The sequence below is a fragment of the Centropristis striata genome, chromosome 5 (assembly GCF_030273125.1).
Source record: "Centropristis striata isolate RG_2023a ecotype Rhode Island chromosome 5, C.striata_1.0, whole genome shotgun sequence".
Taxonomy (NCBI): domain Eukaryota; kingdom Metazoa; phylum Chordata; class Actinopteri; order Perciformes; family Serranidae; genus Centropristis; species Centropristis striata.
In genome coordinates, this window is record NC_081521.1 from 4,317,136 (window position 1) to 4,337,856 (window position 20,721).

At 41.6% G+C, this 20,721-nt stretch overlaps 1 protein-coding gene across 11 annotated transcripts in view; it reads left to right on the forward strand.

The window, feature by feature from the left end:
* The window catches only part of huwe1 (HECT, UBA and WWE domain containing E3 ubiquitin protein ligase 1), a 72,935-nt gene that overhangs the window by 42,638 nt on the left and 9,576 nt on the right, over window positions 1-20,721 (forward strand). For 8 of the 11 annotated variants that reach the window (XM_059332603.1, XM_059332613.1, XM_059332608.1 and 5 more), the window contains 23 exons: window positions 230-305; window positions 520-618; window positions 738-865; window positions 1,515-1,674; window positions 2,840-3,068; window positions 3,964-4,142; window positions 4,984-5,073; window positions 6,163-6,323; window positions 6,428-6,470; window positions 7,857-8,228; window positions 8,402-8,612; window positions 9,397-9,521; window positions 9,605-9,825; window positions 10,692-11,083; window positions 11,909-12,566; window positions 13,950-14,664; window positions 14,775-14,866; window positions 15,450-15,606; window positions 15,696-15,827; window positions 16,475-16,690; window positions 17,811-18,055; window positions 19,390-19,492; window positions 20,376-20,525. In XM_059332603.1, coding sequence (XP_059188586.1) covers window positions 230-305; window positions 520-618; window positions 738-865; window positions 1,515-1,674; window positions 2,840-3,068; window positions 3,964-4,142; window positions 4,984-5,073; window positions 6,163-6,323; window positions 6,428-6,470; window positions 7,857-8,228; window positions 8,402-8,612; window positions 9,397-9,521; window positions 9,605-9,825; window positions 10,692-11,083; window positions 11,909-12,566; window positions 13,950-14,664; window positions 14,775-14,866; window positions 15,450-15,606; window positions 15,696-15,827; window positions 16,475-16,690; window positions 17,811-18,055; window positions 19,390-19,492; window positions 20,376-20,525 — 4,954 coding nt within the window. Of the gene's footprint in view, window positions 1-229; window positions 306-519; window positions 619-737; window positions 866-1,514; window positions 1,675-2,839; window positions 3,069-3,963; window positions 4,143-4,983; window positions 5,074-6,162; window positions 6,324-6,427; window positions 6,471-7,856; window positions 8,229-8,401; window positions 8,613-9,396; window positions 9,522-9,604; window positions 9,826-10,691; window positions 11,084-11,908; window positions 12,567-13,949; window positions 14,665-14,774; window positions 14,867-15,449; window positions 15,607-15,695; window positions 15,829-16,474; window positions 16,691-17,810; window positions 18,056-19,389; window positions 19,493-20,375; window positions 20,526-20,721 lie in introns of all 11 variants that reach the window. The other 3 variants (XM_059332609.1, XM_059332614.1, XM_059332612.1) reach the window with 2 other exon arrangements.

Here is a 20,721-nt window from a genome sequence, read left to right on the forward strand (position 1 = left end):
GTCTCATTATGGCTATAGTGTTCACTCATATAAAGGTGAAATACATTTAGTTTAATAAAGTATGTCCTTATAATCTTCACAGACCGAACTTAGACTGGCTTCATGACAATCACCCATTACCTTATTATCTGTACTATCTATAGTTAATGCCTTGAGCTCCAAACTGTCATGTCCCTTTCTCTACTTTATGGCTGACATTGCATTTGTATTTTATTCCCTGTGCTTACAGGTAGAAAATGAGTTGGTGGATCTGATTGATGAGCTGCTGGAGAGAGATGCTGGCACTGTCAACAGCACAATTATAGGTGAGTCACTTGATTAATGTAGAGGGGAAAGAGACGATGCATGGTAAACAGAAAAGGCAAAGCAGAGAGTAGTCGTAGCAGCTGGACATAAGTGGGAAAGTTAGTGCATTCAAAAACATCTATATAGTTGTAATACGCTAGAATCACAGCTTCCTGTATTTCAAACACAGTAAAACTCAGAGCTGATATATCACTTGTGTGTTCTGTCAAACAGTGGGACGCAGCGGTGAAGATGAATCACAAGAAGACGTGTTGATGGATGAGGCCCCCTCCAACATTAGCCAGGCATCCACTCTTCAGGCCAACCGAGAAGGTAACGCATCGTTTATCGTAGTAAATAATAAAACCGTTTTTATGGCTGATTCCACTGCCAGGCTCTCATTTGTTAAGATCTTCTTGTAAAAGAGACTATTTCTCTCTTCTTCTCTTCAGACTCCATGAACATCCTGGAACCAGAGGATGAGGAACACACGCAGGAAGAAGACTCCAGCGGCAGCAACGATGATGAAGACAGTCAGGATGAAGAGGAGGAGGAAGAAGAAGAGGAGGAGGAGGATCAGGTACGGATTAATGCATGAGGTTCAGTAAACAAGTCCAGAGTTCGTACGGGTGCTTGAAATCCTTGAAAATGCTTGAATTTTAATGTTGAATTTCAAGGTTTAAAAAGTGCTTGGATTTCGGATTAAGTGCTTGTAAATGCTTTAAATTCTTACTGTAGTTCTCTTGCAATCTGACTACTACTAGATAACCGCATTTCCAATGGAAAAAAATATTTAAACCTCTTCTCACTGAAGGGAGTTTTTCTAATTCCTAGTGGATGTGAGGGCTCCTGAAGTATTTGTGGGTCTTTCCTCCTAGTTTGGGTCGTGTTTAGTTCCACCAGCTGCTGGTTGATGATTTTTGTGAGCTTACTTTGGCTCCTAGCCCCTAGATTCCCATACCAGTATGTTTTATGAGATTGGCAAACTTCTTTAGTTGTTAAAAGTGTAATACCATTGCTGGTGTTATGGTTAAGTGAAATTACCCCTTTTAGTATCGAAGTACTCATCTAAAACATGTCATTTACAACCGTTGAAAGGTCCTGGAAAAGCATGAAAATGGACCTTAAAGTCATTGAAAAGTGCTTGAATTTGACTACTGAAAAAGTGTAAAAGTGCAAGTCGATGTTTGGTCATCCTGAAGACTCACGGTCTTTTCTTTTTTCTCAAGGATGACGAAGAGGGAGATGAGGATGATGATGATGAAGGTTCAGAGATGGAGTTGGATGAGGACTTCCCTGACATGAATGCTGCGCCACACATCCGCTTCGAAAGGTTTGACAGGGATGATGACCTCATCATAGAGTTTGACAACATGTTCTCCAACAACGGTAAGCAGCTTGATTTATCACCAACATTTAAGGTCAAATTTCCTTTTTCTGATAATGTCCCAAAAAACATGTTCAGCCTGATTCCAAAGATGGGTCCAACCTAAACATTACAACTATCTCTTTCTCACTAAAGCTTGGGACCAAGGTTATTATAGTTAACGAAAACTAACGAAATAACGAAAACTACAATTGAGTTTTTAAAAAAAAAGATAACTAAGTGAAACTGTATTGTGTGGTTACAAAACTAACTGAAATTATAGTTAAAATGTCCTTCATTTTCGTCTTCGTCAACTTTTTTCATACATAATCCAGTGTTTCTATTTCTCTGTGCTGAGTGTGTGTATTCCTGCTTTGTGGGCTTCCAGGAGAAGCGCGAGTGAAATTACCGTAATGAACCATGTTGGCTGTAAAGAGAAACTTCTCAGCTTTCAGAAAACATTGGAATTATCCCGATAACATAAACCGTTTAGTTATTATGGTAAAACACTCAGTAAACTTTGGATGTTGTTCTTTAACTGTGTGAAAGTCTTCAATTCAACCATGAGGTTACAAATCACAGGTTTTTTGCGGTGGCCCTGAAAATCCAGCAGCGACTGCAGAATACATGTAGGGAAACGCTGCATAATACTTTTTGGTTGATATGAAATATATTTATTTAGCTCCAACTAAACAGCTGCTGGTTAGTGAACATGCAGGAACACATGGTAAACATGTTTACTGAGACTGGGATGTCGACACTAGAACCAAAATTCAAAACACCTGGAACTGTAAGAGTTAATAACCTCATTGGGGCTGAGATGGATAAACCAAAGGAAATAAAGGCAACATTTATTATGACCTCTTTGAAACTCGCACCCAACGCATAGCCCATTACAAAAACACTAAAACTAATAAAAACTAAGCTAAAACTAGCAAACTCACTCTAAAAACTAATTAGAACTAACTGAATTTGAAAACAAAAATTCACAACGAAATTAAAACTAAAACTAATGAAAAATCCCAAACTATTATAACTTTGCTTAGGACATCCCAAACTAAGAGAAATACACAAAAACTAGAGATGATGCAGTAAATTAAAGATCTTTTGCTCTATTTTTCATAAAGATAACTGTGGGTTGCTGCCCCCCTAATGTCTGCCTACTGTTTTCTGTTGTTTTCCCACTAGCTGACATCCCTCCCTCCCCAGGCAACATCCCCAGCTCCCACCCACTGATGGTGCGCCACGCGGACCACGGCTCCCTCACTCTGGGTGTGGCCGGCACCAGCAGCCGGCTGGCTCAGGGCATGGGCCGCAGCCAGAGAACGCTGCGCCAACTCACTGCCAACAGTGGACACACCATCCACGTCCACTACCCCGGGAACCGCCAGCCCAACCCCCCACTCATCCTGCAAAGGTGAACGCATGATTTTGTTTTTTACAGGCTTCGTACGGGTGCTTGAAATCCTTGAAAATGCTTAAATTTTACAAAATGTTGTATTTTCAAGGTTTGAAAAGTGCTTGGATTTTGGATAACATGCTTGAAAATGCTTGAAATTCTTACTGTATTTCTCATGCAATCTGACTTTAGATCAGGGATCGGCAATTTAAATGCTGGAGGGGGCCACAATAGGGCCATGCACATAACCAGATATGATGAAACTGCAATTTTCAATGTTTACAGTGCAGTAACTTAACATATTTCATGCTCAAATGCATGTAAAACAGTATAAATAGGAATACAAAAGGGTTGAAGCAAATCAAAAATAACCACTTACTGTGATTTATTTTTTATCAGTGCAAGAACAGCAGACTAACATGTATTGCAAGAAGTAATTTTGTGCATTTTTACACTGCACTTTTAAGATTTCATGCTCAAATGCATGTAGTTGTACTGAGGGCCACTTCAAGTGAGGGTGTGGGCCGTATGTGGCCCCCGGGCCTCCAGTTGCCCATCCCTGCTTTAGATAATCACATGTTCATTGAAAAAAAATTCTAAATTGAATATTGAGATTAGCAAACTGTACTTTTGGTTGTTAAAAGTGTCATACCATCACTGTCTGTATGGTTGAGTGAAATTACCCCTTTTAGCATGCAAGTACTCATCTAAAACATGTAACTTACAACCGTTGTAAGATACTGGAAAAGCTTGAAAATGGACCTTGAAAGTCCTTAAAGTGCTTGAATTTGACCACTAAAAAAGTGTATGAACCTTGTTTTTAAACAAAACTCTTTTTGCAACATCTGTTCCACCACCATTCTTTGTGAGTGATTATGCTAATTAACATAACCGTTCCTTTTAACTGCTCTAGATTGTTGGGCCCCAGTGCTGCAGCAGACATCTTGCAGCTGTCCAGCTCTCTGCCTCTGCAATCTCGTGGTCGGGCGCGCCTGTTGGTCGGAAACGAGGACGTGCATATCATCGCTCGGTCTGATGACGAGCTGTTGGACGACTTTTTCCACGAGCAGAGCAGCACAGGTGGACAAGCAGGTGAGAGTCACAACGGGTTGTCATTAATGAAACAATCTTTTACGTTTACATTTAGTCATTTAGCAGATGCTTTTATCCAAAGCTACTTACAGGAAGAAAAAAGCAAACAATCAAGGTATAGTGCAGTAAGAGCCATTAGTGCAGCAATAAGTGCTAGTGACAATTCTTGAAGGAGTAGAATTATCGTGTGGTGCTAGGAAAGAAGATGCTCTCTGAAGAGCTGGGCCTTCAGGAGTTTATTAGGAGTGTTTCTCAAGGATTTCTCTGTAGTCCAGACCTTTCCTTTTGGCATCTTCTGTGTTATGTCCTTGTAGCAATGGAAGTGGTGTTTCTACCACATTTTTTTCCATGTTAAATATGGAATGAAGCCATTTGCACATATCTCCTTCTTTTGTGACGAGGTTTCAATGGTCTTTCCAATTGCAAGTGAACAATGGCTTCAATAAGAGAGAACATTCCTCTTGAAAGTATGCATGCCGTTGGCAGCTGATGAGTGATCAGTTTGACTGCAATTCATTCTCTCTATGTAACACTTTGCACTGTAGTTGCAGCATCAATGTAAGTACCTTAAAGAAATACAAAGTACCACAGTTAGCACTGGATTTATACTGTTATGGCCACATTCTGTGATAACGCCCAGGGCAGCTTCTGAGACTGCATGTCTAGAAAACAAATCTACATAATGTTTACATAGGAATTCAGTGTATAATCTCAAACCAACTTTAATGCACTTTTCATTTAATCACAGACAGAGACTGAAGTTGAAGTGTGTATCTCACTGAAAAAATGCCAGGCTTATTATTAGTCTAAATTGCTTACCTGATGTTCTTTCTGTCTCTAGGAACCCTCTCTAGTATCCCCACTGCCTTAACCAGATGGACAGATGAGTGTAAAGTGCTGGATGCAGAGAGTATGCACGACTGTGTAGCAGGTAGGTTGCTCTTATTGTTGAAACTCATGAACAACATTTTTTATGATACAGGGACCTTGGTACTGATGTGACAACATTTAGTGGGTGACTGTTTGTGCTCCCAGAAAATATTTACATTTTTGAGAATTTGATCACAATTAATTTGGTTAAATGACCCAGTCGTTTGAAACATTCATATTCGTTCAACCACATTCTTATCGACCATGATCACATCTTGTTTGGAGTCTTTCTACTGATAATGGGATCCTGTAATGTGCTGATGAAGGTTGTGTGGCCAATAAAGTGAGAGACATCCCTAAGTTCAGCAAAAAAACTGTCTTTGAAGCATTAAAGTGATTCGACAGTTTGAGGAACTGCTTTTAAGTTTAGTTTAGTGCTTGGATTGATATAACGGTGCAGCAATTTGCTTTGAAAAGCTGAAGCACCTGCAGTTAATCCTCTAGAGTCTGTGATCTCACCGGCGTGATCACACGACGCGACATTTTCAAAGCGCCGTAAAAAAAAGAGAGATGCAGAAAGAGAAATTAATAGGATTGAATTATATTATAGGGTTGTCAAAAGTATCGATACTAAAACGTTGTATCCGGATACGATACTCATTTTCAAAAGTATCGATACCCCTCCGTGCACAGCATACAACCTCAAAATATCGTTCTAATTGTTATTGTTTATCGTATTTATTTATTTTTTGCACTACCTCAGACCTGAAGCTTGTTATCATAGTTGCAGTTTCTTTTTGCACAACTGTTTTTTATTATAAATATTTAACCTGTGGTTCAGTTCATTTTAACATGTTGCATTTTTCTTGTTAATACAAATATTTCTGTTAAATTTTGGGGTCTTTGTTTTTATCCTTGTGGTATCGAAAATGGTATCGAGTATGGAATATTTTCCTGAGGATCAGTATCGAGTTGAAAATTTTAGTATCGTTACAACCCAATTATATTATGACATTTCTTCACAATGCATTAACAAGGTAGCGTTTATATAGATCAGTGCACCTGGTTTAATGTCTAAAGATGAAGAGTTATTGATTGATTTGTTCCAGCCACAACAACAATGAATTCTGATATGTGTGCCTGCTTTCAGTGGTGAAGGTGCCTATCCTGCAGCATCTGGAGAGCCTACGAGATGAGGAGCTGGAAGAGCGTCGGGAGAAGAGAAGAAGGCAGCTGGCTGAGGAGGAGGAGTCTAAGCAGAACGAGAGGAGAGCCTCTGGAGCAGAACAGGCCAGAGAACAGAGCCTGCAGGTGAGAAAATCATGTTTATTGGCTGTGTAGGATGCTATTGTAAAGGAGTCACAGATAATTTTTTATTCACTTGTTTGCAAATGTCACCTGTGTTTTGTCCGTAGGGTTCTGGATTGGGAACGGTTAACGGTGCAGAGAACACTGCAGGTATTGACTTTTTAATAGATTTTGTCTTTGTTTCTGTCGTAATGTTGAGGTTTTTATCAGGAATGGACACATCTGAGTGAGGAGCAGCAGAGGCGAGCAGCCAGCAGAGCGTGCTGTGGGATGAGGTAGTAGTTTGTATAGTTTTAGGATCACACCAGATCTGGGAGATAACTATACAGTCTACTGTCTTTCTTATGGCTACGCTATACCAGCTGGACACCCCCACCTGCTCTAGGAGATCCTTCTGAACCTGCACATGGCTCAGATAGTTATCCAACTGAAAATGTCTGTTTTCTTAAGCACCTAATTCCACATTCACCCGATATATCTAACAATGTTGCCTCTTTTTTATACTGCGTGCACTGCATTTCCCTGCAGCTGGCTGTGCTGTGGTGAGGTAGTAAGTTGTGTTGTTGTTGGGGATCAGGATTGTGCACCCCGTTCAGGAGATAACTATACAACTTACTGCCTTCCTCAGTGGAGACCTTTGGCATCCGTGCAGGAAACCATCCATTACTAATCAGCATCTTCCTACTTCGGTTCTGTTTGTGCATCTGTGCTTCGTCTTTGAATGTTGAATGATTAAAATGTTTTCTGCTATTGTAAAATGTAAGAGCCAATTGGATGAGTAAGCATTGATAACTGAAACACATTTACAGTTGTATTTTATATTATTATTGTTGTTTTATAATGAGTATTTTACTTTTCATAAACCTTGTAATCTACCGTATTTCCTCAAATAGTAGCCGGGGCTTCTATTAATAAAAATAGTATTAATAGTAAAACAGTTTGGGACCCGGCTAATAATAGGGGCAGGCTATTATTTGAAGGAGGCTTTTATTAAGAAAAGAAAATCAGAGCAGCTCTGACCGGCACTTTTTAGAGTGTTTTACACAGCGCATTGTAGCCAGTAACCCTGATGTCGGCCATATTGGAACAGCACGCTGAATGTTCATTTTAAGCAGGATTTAAAATGTCTAAACTACTAAAAAGCCCAGAAGAACGTGCGTAAATGGCTCGACTTTACAGAGAATGACTAGGACAGCAAGAGAAACAACCATATTTACCTACAGTACTAACTCGTGTGGCCAAACTTCAAAATACATCAATATATCATCTTCATAATATATCGAAGGGGGAACAGACTTTGACATAACACCGGTAAGACACCCGGCTTATAAAAGAGGCCGGCTTTTATTTACTAAAAATAGTTTTTACACCCGGTTACTAAATGAGGCCGGTCATTAATAGGGGCCCGGCTTTAAATTGAGGAAATACGGTATGTTTAATCACTGAAAAAAACAGTCAGTTGGGGGTTTTTCCCCTTAAGACTTTAGAAGAACTATCTCCCTGTCTAAACACAAGTTTTGTGTCTGGATGTTGCAGAGGGTGAGCAGGCTCAGGGTGGTACAGTGTCATGTCTGGACCCACCCAGGGTCTCAGAGGGCTTCCTCACTGCTCCCCCATCTGGAGAGGTCACCCCCACCACACCTGCTCCTCATGAACAGGCCCTAGTCTCCCTGGAGACCGCCATCAGTCAGCAGGTCCACCAGCCAATCGCTGACCTGCTATTGGCTGAGTCGCACGCGAGCTCTCTGGCTGCTCTGGCGGGGGCGGGCCTTCCACCCTTGTCGGCAGCTGACAGGCCAAACAGCGAAGCGGAGGCGTCTCAGATGGAAATGTCCCCGGCACCCACAATTGGTGAGAGAGTCGGAGGAGGTGGTGGTGGAGGAGGAGCGTTGGATGAAGGCAGGGAAGGTAGACTAACTTTGAAAACTGACTTTATAAAGATTGGCCAACAGGAAGGATACACATCTGTCATTTTAGCTAGTATCTGTCATCATCACTGTGAAAAACACCTCAATTACCCAAGGAAAAGTCCCTTTTCTTAGACCATTTCCTTATCTTACCCTCTGTTTTTTCCCCCTCAGCCTCTCTGAGTCCAGACATTGTGGAGACCTCTGAGCCTGCAGTAGTGGGCGTGTCCCAGCTGGAAGGGTCCCCTATGGACACCAGCAGCCCTGCATCCGCCACTCAGGAAGAAGCTGCTCCCAACCCCGCCCAGACCGGCCAGCTGTCTCAGGAGCTGTCTGGCAGCGGGGAGAGTGGGCTGACCGACAGGCAGACAGATGCAGACACTGGGTGAGTAGCTCCAAGTCTCATCCCTCACCAAATTCATTTTCAGAAGCAGTCTCAGGCCCTGTTTACAAGAAGGGAAAACTCAGATATTTCCATGCGGTTTGGCCTCTCATTTACACGAAAACTCTGTTTTTATCACAGAAAAGATTATTTCAGAAAACTCCGGTTATGTGTTGTCGTGTCAACTGAGAGAAACAAACGGGGTTTTAGGTTCTCACGCTCATTCTATGCACCGCTGTCTGTCCACACGAAAGAACCTCGCGCCATATTAGTTGTTTTGAAAGGAACAGGAAGTCGCTTGTGTTAGTCGTTGTTGTTGATTCTGAGGATTCTGATTGGCTTGCATGGCTTTATCCTTCTCCCTACACTGCTGCCCATATAATAGGTTTGGCATAGTTATAATGGCGCTCGACGGGGTATTATGCGGGTTGATGTAAATGACACCTTTTTTGAAAACGGAGGGGGGGGAAATATTCGTTTCTCTAAATACCCTGCTATGTATAAACGTGGCTCTTGGCCAGATGACCATATGTTTTTAGAGTTACACAATGTGTTGAATGCCTACTTTCTGTTGTCACCAGTTCATGTAAAGATTGAGGAAAGCTTCATTTCTCACCAGCTTCTTTTGCAACATTTCAGTTCAGGTTCACTTGGGAAACTTTACATACCTTACATTCTGTTTAAGGTATTTTTTTTGTGAAAAGCAGTATTTTTTTTGTACGGTGGCTTCAATTTGACACAGTGTAAATCAGCTGAGTAATTCATTCCACATATTTAATGTTTCCAGCTCCACTTCTGTCTCGTCACCGGGGGAAACGATGCCCAGGAGTGACAGTGCTGACAGCCAGTCTCAGGCCATCCAGGAAGAGCCCCTCCCATCCACCAGCAATGAAGATGAAGACCCACTTGCAGGTAAAATATATTTCTCTCCTACTTTCTCTGCCCTTTTTCATATTTTTAATAGAATTTGACACCTTATGTTTTTGTCTCTGCAGGCATCAGTCTGCCGGAGGGTGTGGATCCCTCGTTCCTGGCAGCGCTCCCTGAGGACATCCGTCGAGAGGTGCTGCAGAATCAGCTTGGCATCAGACCCCCCTCCCGTCCTCCGGCTGCCACCACCATGCCTGCCACCACTGCTCCTGTACTGGGAGGACCAGGGGTCACAGAGGTCAGCCCCGAGTTCCTGGCCGCCTTGCCACCTGCCATCCAGGAGGAGGTAAGAGATTCTTTGCTGAAATAAGAAAAGATTACAGTAGACTAAATGCTTTAGACCCTCCAACTGGGGAAAATATATAATTTTTTTTTTTATTCACTTTTTATTGAGGGATTTTTAACAGTTGGGGTGGGGGGTACCTAAACCACACAGCATCATCTATTTCAGTGACATTCTGTCCATTTTGAGCAAGTTTTGTAAAATAAGTCCATTTGCAATTTTTTTCCATTTTGTAGATTTCTTGTATAATGTTGATCCAGTCCTCATTTCTTGGTTTCTGAGGCTTGAGCCATCTTCTGCTAATGGCCTTTTGCTTGCTGCTAAAAGAATATAAAGCAGTTTCTTGTCTCCATTACTAAAGCCGTCAAGTATTATTATGTTACAGAGATACACAGTTTCAAATAAAAAGACAATTTTTTCGTTTTCAATCTTTTTTAAGCTGGTGTAATGAAAAAACACAGAATATTTTGTCACTTTTAGAAGCCAACTGGAGACATTTTTATTTGTTCGGGCTTGATTAGTTGCTTTGGGGCTGCTATGGTTGTTTAATTGCTGTTTTTTGGTCTTTTAAAACTTGCTTGTAATTTTTTTTATTTTATTATTATGTTTTATTTTATTTTATTCTTTCTAACTTATTTATCCTCTGTTGGGGTTAACATTAGGTTAATGTGAAGCACTTTGTGACTTCTGTCTGCGAAAGGTGCTATATAAATAAAGTTTACTTAGTTACTATAATATTTTTCAACAAAATTCACGCCAGATATTTGACCCAGTTGAGACCCACTGGATTTAAAATATATATTCCTAAGCAGATTAGTAAAGCAGTCCCAGATAATGAGTTGTAACTAAGCATGCCGTTGGTCTTTTAGGTTCTGGCCCAGCAGCGAGCAGAGCAGCAGCGCAGGGAGCTGGCCCAGCAGCCCCCACAGGGAGACACTCCTCTGGACCCAGTCACCTTCATCCAGACGCTGCCCTCCGAGCTGCGGCGGAGCGTCCTGGAGGACATGGAGGACAGCGTGTTGGCGGTCATGCCCCCAGACATCGCTGCTGAAGCGGCGGCGTTACGTAGAGAGCAAGAGGCTCGTCAGAGGCAGCTGATGCACGAGAGGTTGTTTGGTCACAGCTCGTCTTCGGCCCTTTCCGCCATCCTGCGCTCGCCGGCGTTCACCAGTCGGTTAGGGAGCAACCGTGGCGTCCAGTACACCCGGCTCGCCGTGCAGAGAGGAGGCACCTTTCAGATGGGCGGAGGAACAAACCACAGGTACGAGGCCACTGTGATCTAATTGCATGTTTTAACAAAATCATTAAATACTGCTGACAGTGACTTTTTAAAGATCTAGGCACCCTTTATGTAAAAATTAAAATACAAAAAACATGCAATACATTTTTTTCTCCTCTTAACATAAGTAATCAACTGAGAAAGTTTCATGGTGATATCTATTATTTAATTTTTTTACCCTATTCACCTGTGGTGTCTTTACTTTATTGTCTTATTATGCTAATTATGCAAATTGCCCAAAGTGCAACTTTTAGCAACCAAGTTAAATTCCATCCATTAGGCCTATAGAGGACATTTAAACTTTAGGGTACTCAACATTTCTGGGTTCAAGAAATTACGACTAGACTACGACTACTACTTTAAATACGCTGGTAAAAGACTCACAACTATTGTATTAAAAGGGATGATAGATGGCAATGAGGGAAACTGGCTAACTGATGTTTTTGGGTTATAAGGAAGGACATTTATTAACTTGTAATTATTTTTAATTATCAAAAAAATTTAGCATTTTCTCTCAAAATGGAAATTGAGATTTTTGAAAAAATTGTTAATTTTTTTTTTGTTAATTTTTTAACGACTCTTCACTTCTTTCCAGATGTGTATTTGCTACATCACTGTCAGTCGTAATGGGAGCATTTTCATTGTATTGTCTGTATTACGTAATAAGTCATTGGATATTTGTTTTCTGTGGCCACAGTTTGTTGTTTTTGTCTATGTTGGAAAATGCAATAAAAAATATAAAAAATAAAAAAAAAATACTACTGACAGGTGGCAAAGTGAACATATCTTCCCCTTTTATTCCCTCAGACCCTCCAGCTCCAGCGTGGACTCCTTGCTGCGTCTGCGTGGCCGGTTGCTGCTGGACCACGAGGCTCTGTCCTGCCTGCTGGTGTTACTGTTTGTGGATGAGCCGAAGCTCAACACCAGCCGTCTGCACCGCGTGCTCAGGAACCTGTGCTACCACTCTCAGACTCGCGGCTGGGTCATCCGCAGCCTGCTGTCCATCCTGCAGCGCAGCAGCGAGAGCGAGGTGTGTGTGGAGACCTCACGGCTAGAAGACTCTCGTGGCAAGAGGAGCGCACAGGGAGGCTGCGGAGGAAAAGGCTCCGCTACCTCCTCCCTCTCCTCTTCCTCCTCCTCCTCTTCCTCCTCCTCCTCCTCCTTGGAGCTACTGAACAGGGTGGAGTCTCGCAGCTCCAGCCAGCTCTCCTGGCTCTCTGTTTCTATGGATGCGGCCTTGGGCTGCCGGACGAACATTTTCCAGATTCAGCGAGCGTCAGGTAGGAAGCACGCTGACCGGCACTCAGCCGGAGGCTCCACAGGGTCTGGGACGCTGGGAGGCGTGTCAGGTGCTGCTGCAGGAGTCACGTGTTCTGGAGGAGGGGGTTCCACCGTTCACATCCACCCACAAGCTGCTCCCGTCGTCTGTCGACATGTGTTGGACACGCTCATCCAGCTAGCAAAGGTCAGCATCCACTTCTCTTTACCCGATTCATCGTCAACTGTATATAGATTAACATTCACATTTGGTATCATATCTACCATTTATTCTGTTCTTATAACAGAAAATAAATAGTTTTTTTCTACCTGGACCTATACACTCATTACCATTTATTCTGTTCTTATAACAGAAAATGACCAAAAAAGACACACAATTACTTAAAAAAGACACAAAATGACCAAAAAAAGACACAAAATGACAAAAAAAAAGACACAAAATTACTTAAAAAAGGCACAAAATGACAAAAAAAAGACACAAAATGACCAAATATATAATAGTTTTTTTCTGCCTCGACTTATACACTCATTACCATTTATTCTGTTCTTATAACAGAAAATACATATTTTTTTTCTACCTGGACCTGTACACTCATTTCATAACATTTCTCCTCTACAATGTAGTCTTTTAGCGATGAATGGTGTTAGAATGATGCCATGTATGTCTCAGAGCAAGTACATGTGGTATCTTATTGCAGTAAAAGGTTGTCGGTGCCAAGTTTTGAAAAGTGTAATCACACTTGAGACCACTTTCAGCTCACTAATGCCCTGACTTACTGTGACTTAAACAAGCTGCAGGGGTGATTTAGTCACGTTGTCTCTCTTCTTGACATTCATTCAGTCGTTATCCTTTAACCACTTTACCACACAATTCAGTTGTTACCACTTAACCCATTTAGGCCTTACATGCCTGTAAAACCTCTGGGATTTTAAAATAAGCCCCTAAAACCTGAAGTTTTTCTGGAAATTCAACAGAAGTGTCAACTCTTCCTACTAAATAATAGATTTTTCAGCCTCTGTAGCAGATAGAAATGAAATTCAAAAAGTATTTGAGAGCTCATAGCTGTTATATCTGAGTCCCATGTTGCATTGTGACACTCCCACGTATACTCATTTTGTATTTTTTTTTAGTCATTTTGTGTTTGTTTTTATTAAGTGATTTTGTGTCTTTTTTTTAGTCTGTCTTTTTTGGTCATTTTGACTTTTTGGGGGGTCATTTTGTGTCTGTTTTGGTCATTTTGACTGTTTTTGGGTGATGATTTCAAAGTTCTGGAAAAGTCCCATGTTGCATTGCGACACTCCCACATATATTCTGATGATTCTGAGACCGAAAATAGGTGGAAAAAACTACAAATACTAAAAAACAACGTATCCGCTTTTCAAGCTTTAATGGTAGAATAACACAACAGCACCTCCGGTTTTAATGGTAGAAATGCGATAATGCTTTCCCGCCTTAAAAATGGGTTAAGGTGAAGACTTTGGGACCCAACCCTAATTGTATGTTGTCAACACTAAAACAAATAATTTCTTCAATTATTAAGTCCTTTTAATGTCTTGTCTGTCCCTGCAGGTGTTCCCCAGCCACTTCACCCAGCAGCGCTGTAAGGACCTCTCAGCGTCCTCTTCTGACTTGGACTCTCGTCTTTGTTCCATCTCCTCTGTGGGAGGGGGTGGAGGCGGGGGCTCCAGGTCAGGGTCTCTGAGTAACCCCAGCTCCAACGCCCCCAACACTCAGAACTCCTTTGGCTCCACTGCCGCTACTCTCCAGTCTCTAGGAATCTCCACTGATTTTTGGGACCTGCTGGTCAAGCTGGACAACATGAATGTCAGCCGCAAAGGCAAAGCCTCTATGAAGACAGTGCCTCTGGGGGGCAGTGCGGAGGCCGAGGGGGCTCAGCTGAGCCTGGAGACGTCTCCTCTAGGCCAGCTGATGAACATGCTGTCCCACCCCGTCATCAGACGGAGCTCCTTGCTCACTGAAAAGCTGCTGCGTCTGCTCTCCCTCATATCCATCGCCCTGCCTGACAACAAGGCCACCGAGGTGCCTGCGGGACACCCCACCCCGCAGGCCGCCATCCCCAACACAGCAACCAGCTCAGGAGTCACGGCCCCGATCCCCACGCAGGGCACGGTATCAGCTGGCTCCACCCAGCCCACTGTGTCCGTCCCAGGAGCGTCTGTGGGAGCCGTAGCCCAGGGAACATCCTCAGGGACGAGTCTAGCCGCCTCCCAGACCTCCTCCACAACCATCTCTATACCCACGTCCACTGGAATCACCTCTACAGGTACTGCTCATTTACTCCTAAATATAAAGTAATGAGTTCATTTAGATTTCACAGTAATTTCAGTGGAAAATAATAATAATGTGTCATTTGGGGGTGTTTTGCCAAAACAGGGAAAATGAGGGGCACTACTAGCAGTATAGAGAGCGACAACAAGTTGGCCTCCAGTGGACTCACGGAGAAACAGCTTCAGCTCTCTGTGGAGGTAAACATTAAGTGTCATAGCATGTTTTTATTATGCTGTCATCAAATGTGTGTGTCATGGTTCATACGGGTGCTTAAAGTCCTTCAAAAATGCTTGAATTTAAATGTATTTTCAAGGTTTAAAAAGTGTTCGGATTTTGGATAAAGTGCTTGTAAATGCTAGAAATTCTTACTGTATTTCTCTTGCAATCTGACTATATCCAAATCAGTAATATTTGTAAAAGATATTTTTCCCCCTTCCACTTATGTAATTTGGTATTAGTCCAAACATTACCATCTTGGGATCTTTATTATCAGAGTTCGTACGGGCGCTTGAAATCCTAAAAAAAAGGTTGAATTTAAATGTATTTCCAAGGTTTTAAAAGTGCTTGGATTTTGGATAAAGTGCTTGTAAATGCTTGAAATTCTTAAAAAAAAAAAATTCTTCAGTTTGTTACTTTAACAAAATCCAGTCTTTAAGGTTTGATGAACTGCACCATCTCCCTCAGTGTTTATTTACTCCTGTTCACTGTTGTGAATGCAATGCAAGTCTGTTTTTCTTACACCTCTCTGCAAGTCGAATAATAATTGTTTGTCCTTTCCAGGTGTTGACGTCTCACTCGTGTTCAGAGGAGGGTCTGGAGGATGCAGCTAACATCCTGCTGCAGTTATCTCGAGGAGACGGCTCCACCAGAGACACGGTGCTCAGACTCCTGCTCAGCGGAGCCAGACACCTCGGATACACTCTTTGCAAACAGATCGGTCAGTGCTGCCAAAACTACACAGGTACTTGTTCGCTTGCTCCTGTATAAGCAAATACAGTGTTTAAAAGCCTTTTTTCTCTCTCTCAGGCACATTGCTGGCCGAACTTAGAGAATACAACTTGGAGCAGCAGCGACGGGCGCAAGCTGACTCACATTCCCCAGATGCCCCCCCTGAGGAGTCCTCTATCTCAGGCAGACTGAAGGGCAAGATGACTAGCAGGTTAGCCAGTGAGGGTTCTGGGCCGACTAGGCACTGTGGGTTCAGTAGGCTGAGGTAGACTGGTTCAGTAGTTTATTTAGACCAGGGGTCTGCAACCTTTATTAACAGAAGAGCCATTGTTGGCCAAAAAAAGAGAAAAAATGTTGGAATGGAGCCACAAACCTTATTTTGAGCCTCACAATGAAGATAAAACAACCTACTCAGTCTAAATTAGCATATCAACATTACTAATAGGCCATAATGAGCATTTATTAATATGATTTCGTAAGAAATGTCTCAGGAGATTTGGAATCAAATGCTCGCCAAGCTAGAAAAACTCAAAACTAGACTTGAAATTAAGGATTAAGGCGCTGGCCCTTAGACTTTTGTAAGTTTTGTGAGCTATGATGCAAATTTTTGACTTTGACTTTTTTAATGCCATATATTAGCTGCATATTTTTACAATTGAATAATACAAATGTAAATGGGCTGACGCCATTGATAAATAAAAATGTAAAGGAATTAGTAATTCATTTCGTATAATTATTTTGTCACAGCCTCAGGGAGCCCCTGCAGACGGTCTGAAGTAGAGTAGCTGTGTTATCTGTTTTTGCATGAAAGTGAATTTTCCACAACTACAATTTCCTTTACCTTGTATGCGTTTGTTGGTTGGGGCACAGGTTTGACGGCTCGGAGAGTGTGGTCATTGTGGCTGCACAGAAACGTACACTCGGCGGACGTGAACTTCAGCTTCCCTGCATGAGCTCACTAACCTCCAAGACGTCGACGCAGAAGTTCTTCTTGCGTGTGCTGCAGGTCATCATCCAGCTCCGTGAGGACACACGGCGCGCCAACAAGAAGGCCAAACAGACGGGGCGACTAGGTGAGAAGAAGTTAAATATACACAGTTTACCCCGGGGGTGGGCAACTGGAGGCTTCCCCTACACGTCTGTTATGCTTTGTGTCTGTCTAGCAACACGTCTGCACAAACCAGTGTCGGTTGTGACTAGTAACTGTAGATTAACTTGTGTGTAGTGACTTGTTAACAATAGGTAAATAACGTTATGCTATTAGCTTGTTAGCTCGGTAGCTATAACTTAACCCAGGGGTAAGTGTAAAAATGCACAAAATTACTTCTTGCAATTAATGTTGGTCTGCTGTTCTTGCACTGAAAGTAAAAAAATCACAGTAAGTGGTTATTTTTTATTTGCTTCAAACCTTTTGTATTCCTATTTATACTGTTCTACATGCATTTGAGCATGAAATATGTTAAGTTACTGCACTGTAAACATATTTAAAATTGCAGTTTCATCATATCTGGTGAAGTGCACGGTCCTATATGTGGCCCTGTGGTAGTATTGATGAAAAATTGGGCCCCCCTCCAGCATTTAACCCTTAATATGGCACTCATTGAAATACTTGGAAATTCCAAAGGTTATTGGAGGATATTACATACAGCCAGAATGTGGACTTTTTTCTCCCAGATTTGCCACTTTAAATCTCTTAAATCTGCAACTTTTTTTCTTGTAGATTTGCCACTTTAATCTAGTAAATTTGCAACTTTTTTCTCGAAATGTTACCCCCCTACCCCGGGTTTGTATTTTTATTCATACTTGGCCCTAATATGCCGTCATAGTCAAGTTCTCCTGGTACAAGTCACTGAAGAATAACTCTGTTTGTACGACTGTTTCTTGCAGATTTTTTTTCTAAATTTTTCATTTTTACATTGGAGGTCAATAAAGTTAATAATATCATATCATTATCATACTGATTGGTCAGATGTCATGGTATCACTGTCTGTGACGTAGTCTGATCTTTGCTGATTAGCTGGAAGAAATCCATGTGGTTCTACGACCAAACAGAGAGACATGGGGAGCCAGTTTGATATCCACTGAAGTTACCAAATATAGTTCTTTGCCCATCCCTTGTATTACCTGAAGTGTGCGTTCAGTATTTATCTGTATAAAGCTAAACTCCCCTCTCCTCCCTCTCCTGATGACCAGGCTCCACCAGTTTAGGTTCAGCCAGCAGCATCCAGGCTGCGGTGCGTCAGCTGGAAGCCGAGGCCGACGCCATCATCCAGATGGTGAGAGAGGGTCAGCGGGCACGCCGCCTCCAACAGGCCCCCCCGCCCACCGCCTCATCTGCCTCTGCCGCCGTCGCTGCTGCTGCTGCTGGGTCCTCAGTGGCGGCCCCCCATGCCCCCACTGGTGCTGCTCCCCCTGCTGGCACGGCTGCTGCTGCCACGGTTAGCATGGGCTGCACTGACAGCAGGCGTACTCCTACTCACACACTGCATACACTCACTGTACAGGATCTCTTTAAAACTGGAAATAAGCACATGAATTATATAGAATGACCATCACAGTTATTAGTCATTTCACATGACTCTGGTGGTCATCAAGAGAAATGCTGTCAACATGCTTCATGTCTGATTTGGTCTAGTCTATATTGGTTTTGTGCATTTTGGAAAATTCTAAGCTAACTAATTTTTTATTTTTACATTTTTCATTAAAAAATACTATTATACTCTTTATAGCAGGGGTCTCAAACTCAAATTACCTGGGGGCCGCTGGAGGCAGTATCAAAATGACCCCAAAAAAATGACAGAAAAAAATAAATAAATAACTTAAAAAAGACATAAAATGACTGAAAAAAACACTAAATTACTTTAAAAAGACACAAAATGACAAAAAAATACACAGAATTACTGAAAAAGACACAAAATTATTTTAAAAAGATACAAAATGACCAAAAAAGACACAGAATTACCAAAAAAGACACAAAATGACAGAAAAAACCCTAAATTACTTAAAAAAAGAAACAAAATGACAAAAAAAAGACACAGAATTACCAAAAAGACAAAGGCAAAATTATTTTTTAAAAATGCACAAAATTATTAAAAAAAGACACAATTGTTAAAAAAGACACAATTATTTAAAAGGACAAAACATTTTCTTTTAAAAAGACACAAAATTACCAAGAAAAGTAATTAAAGGGACCTTCCACACACAACACAGTAAAGTGCCATTCATATAAAACTCTCATATCAAGGTGGGGGCCACAAAACATCGTCACGAGGGCCGCGAGTTTGAGACCCATGCTTTATAGGGTATTTCATTGTAACTGTGTACAACATAATGCAGTGTTTAAGCACCATTTATATATATCCTGCTATCAAGTGATTTAGGCATGAAGACAAGTGTTGCCATGACGATCACTGACAGCCCCATTGAGATAAAGAGATGTTTCTATATCAGTGTCTCTGCATTGACTTGTTCCACCAGTGAAATGGTCTAAATGTGGATGTGCTGCCTGCTCCAAACTGTCTGATCTGTTCTCTGATGTTGTCTGTCTGCTGGCTGACATGGCTTCATGCTTCTGGCCCCCCTCCTCCCTGCTCAGTCCCAGCCCCCCTTCTCTCTCAGTGAATCTTGGGAATGTCATTATGCATGGCAATGTCAATGCAGATGGTTACTGTGACAGATTAAAAATGCAAATCATTAATTCTTCCATGTTTCCCCCCCTGTTGTTCATCCTGTGTCTCTGCCTCTCTGGTCCTTCCTGGTTTGTTTTCTCTAGTCTGAAGTGCAGTCGATGTCTGAGGCCCAGGCCGCCCAGAGAGACGATTCTCCCATGGACGTGGATCAGCCGTCTCCTCTGGACCAGGACCCTGCACCTCTGGGTAGGACTCACTTACAAACTGCTAAATGGCATTTTTAACCCATAAGAACCCAGACCCAAATTTCCTTAAAGGAAAGTTATGGGGGGGTATATCACAGACCAAGTGGACCACATAGAACACATTTATGATGTTTTAAAAAAAAAAAAAAAAAAAAAAAAACACTACCCCTAAATGTCAAGGATCTGTGATGTGACATACACGTTACATTGGGCATTTATGCCATTTATGTTTATGATATTTCTTATTTTAAAATTTAAAAAAAGACACATTTTCTACTTACAGAAACACAAATTTGCCTTTTCTCTGCATCTCCACATTTATCAAAATTGTGGCGTTAATAGTGCTGTTTAACAAGTAATTATTTTTCAGATTTGTTTTTAAGTAACAAAATAAGAATAAATCAATAATAAAAACAAATAACCATTTGCCTTTTTCTTTGCATCTCCATAACATATATCAAAATTGTGACTTTAATTTGTTCAGGAAATATGGTCAGAACAAGTTAAATGCAATGCAGGACACCCTATTAAAGGTTAGAATTGTTGAATGGGTTTAATATTAGATTCTAGAAGATTTAAAGTGTTTGTTACAAGGGTGTCTATAAGGGTTCTTATGGGTTAAACCCTTGCAAATGTGCTATATTTTTGTTGTGTTCTGCCCATTATTGACCTGTACATCAAATAAACACAAAGTGTCTCTGATACTAACAGTAATTACTTGAGCAATTTCAAGCCATTTTTTTATTTTTCCGAGTCTATAGAATATGGGCTTGTTCAGCAACACTGAATCAATGTTTCGGCTGTTAAAATGATTGCTCCAGTCGTAGTTCATGACAGCATTACTGATATAACGGTTTAGTCAATATTTGAGCTTTTCTTTTCAGATGAAGATGGAAACGGCCAGTCAGAGAGTGAGGAGAGACTCCCAGACCTCCCACTGCTCAGCGAGCAGCTGCTGCTGGATGAACTGTGGGACATGCTCGGGGAGTGCCTGAAGGAGCTGGAGGAGTCCCACGACCAGCACGCCGTACTGGGTTAGTACAGTCCTCCTCTGGGAATGTGTCTCTTTGTGCTGCATGTGATGTAAAAAATATGGAATTCCCACCTACAGGATTTAAAAGGTTGTACAGATATTAATAGTAGGGCCAGGACTCGATTTAAAAAAAATAATCTAATTAATTAGAGGCTTTGTAATTAATTAATCGAAATTAATCACATTTTAATAGCATA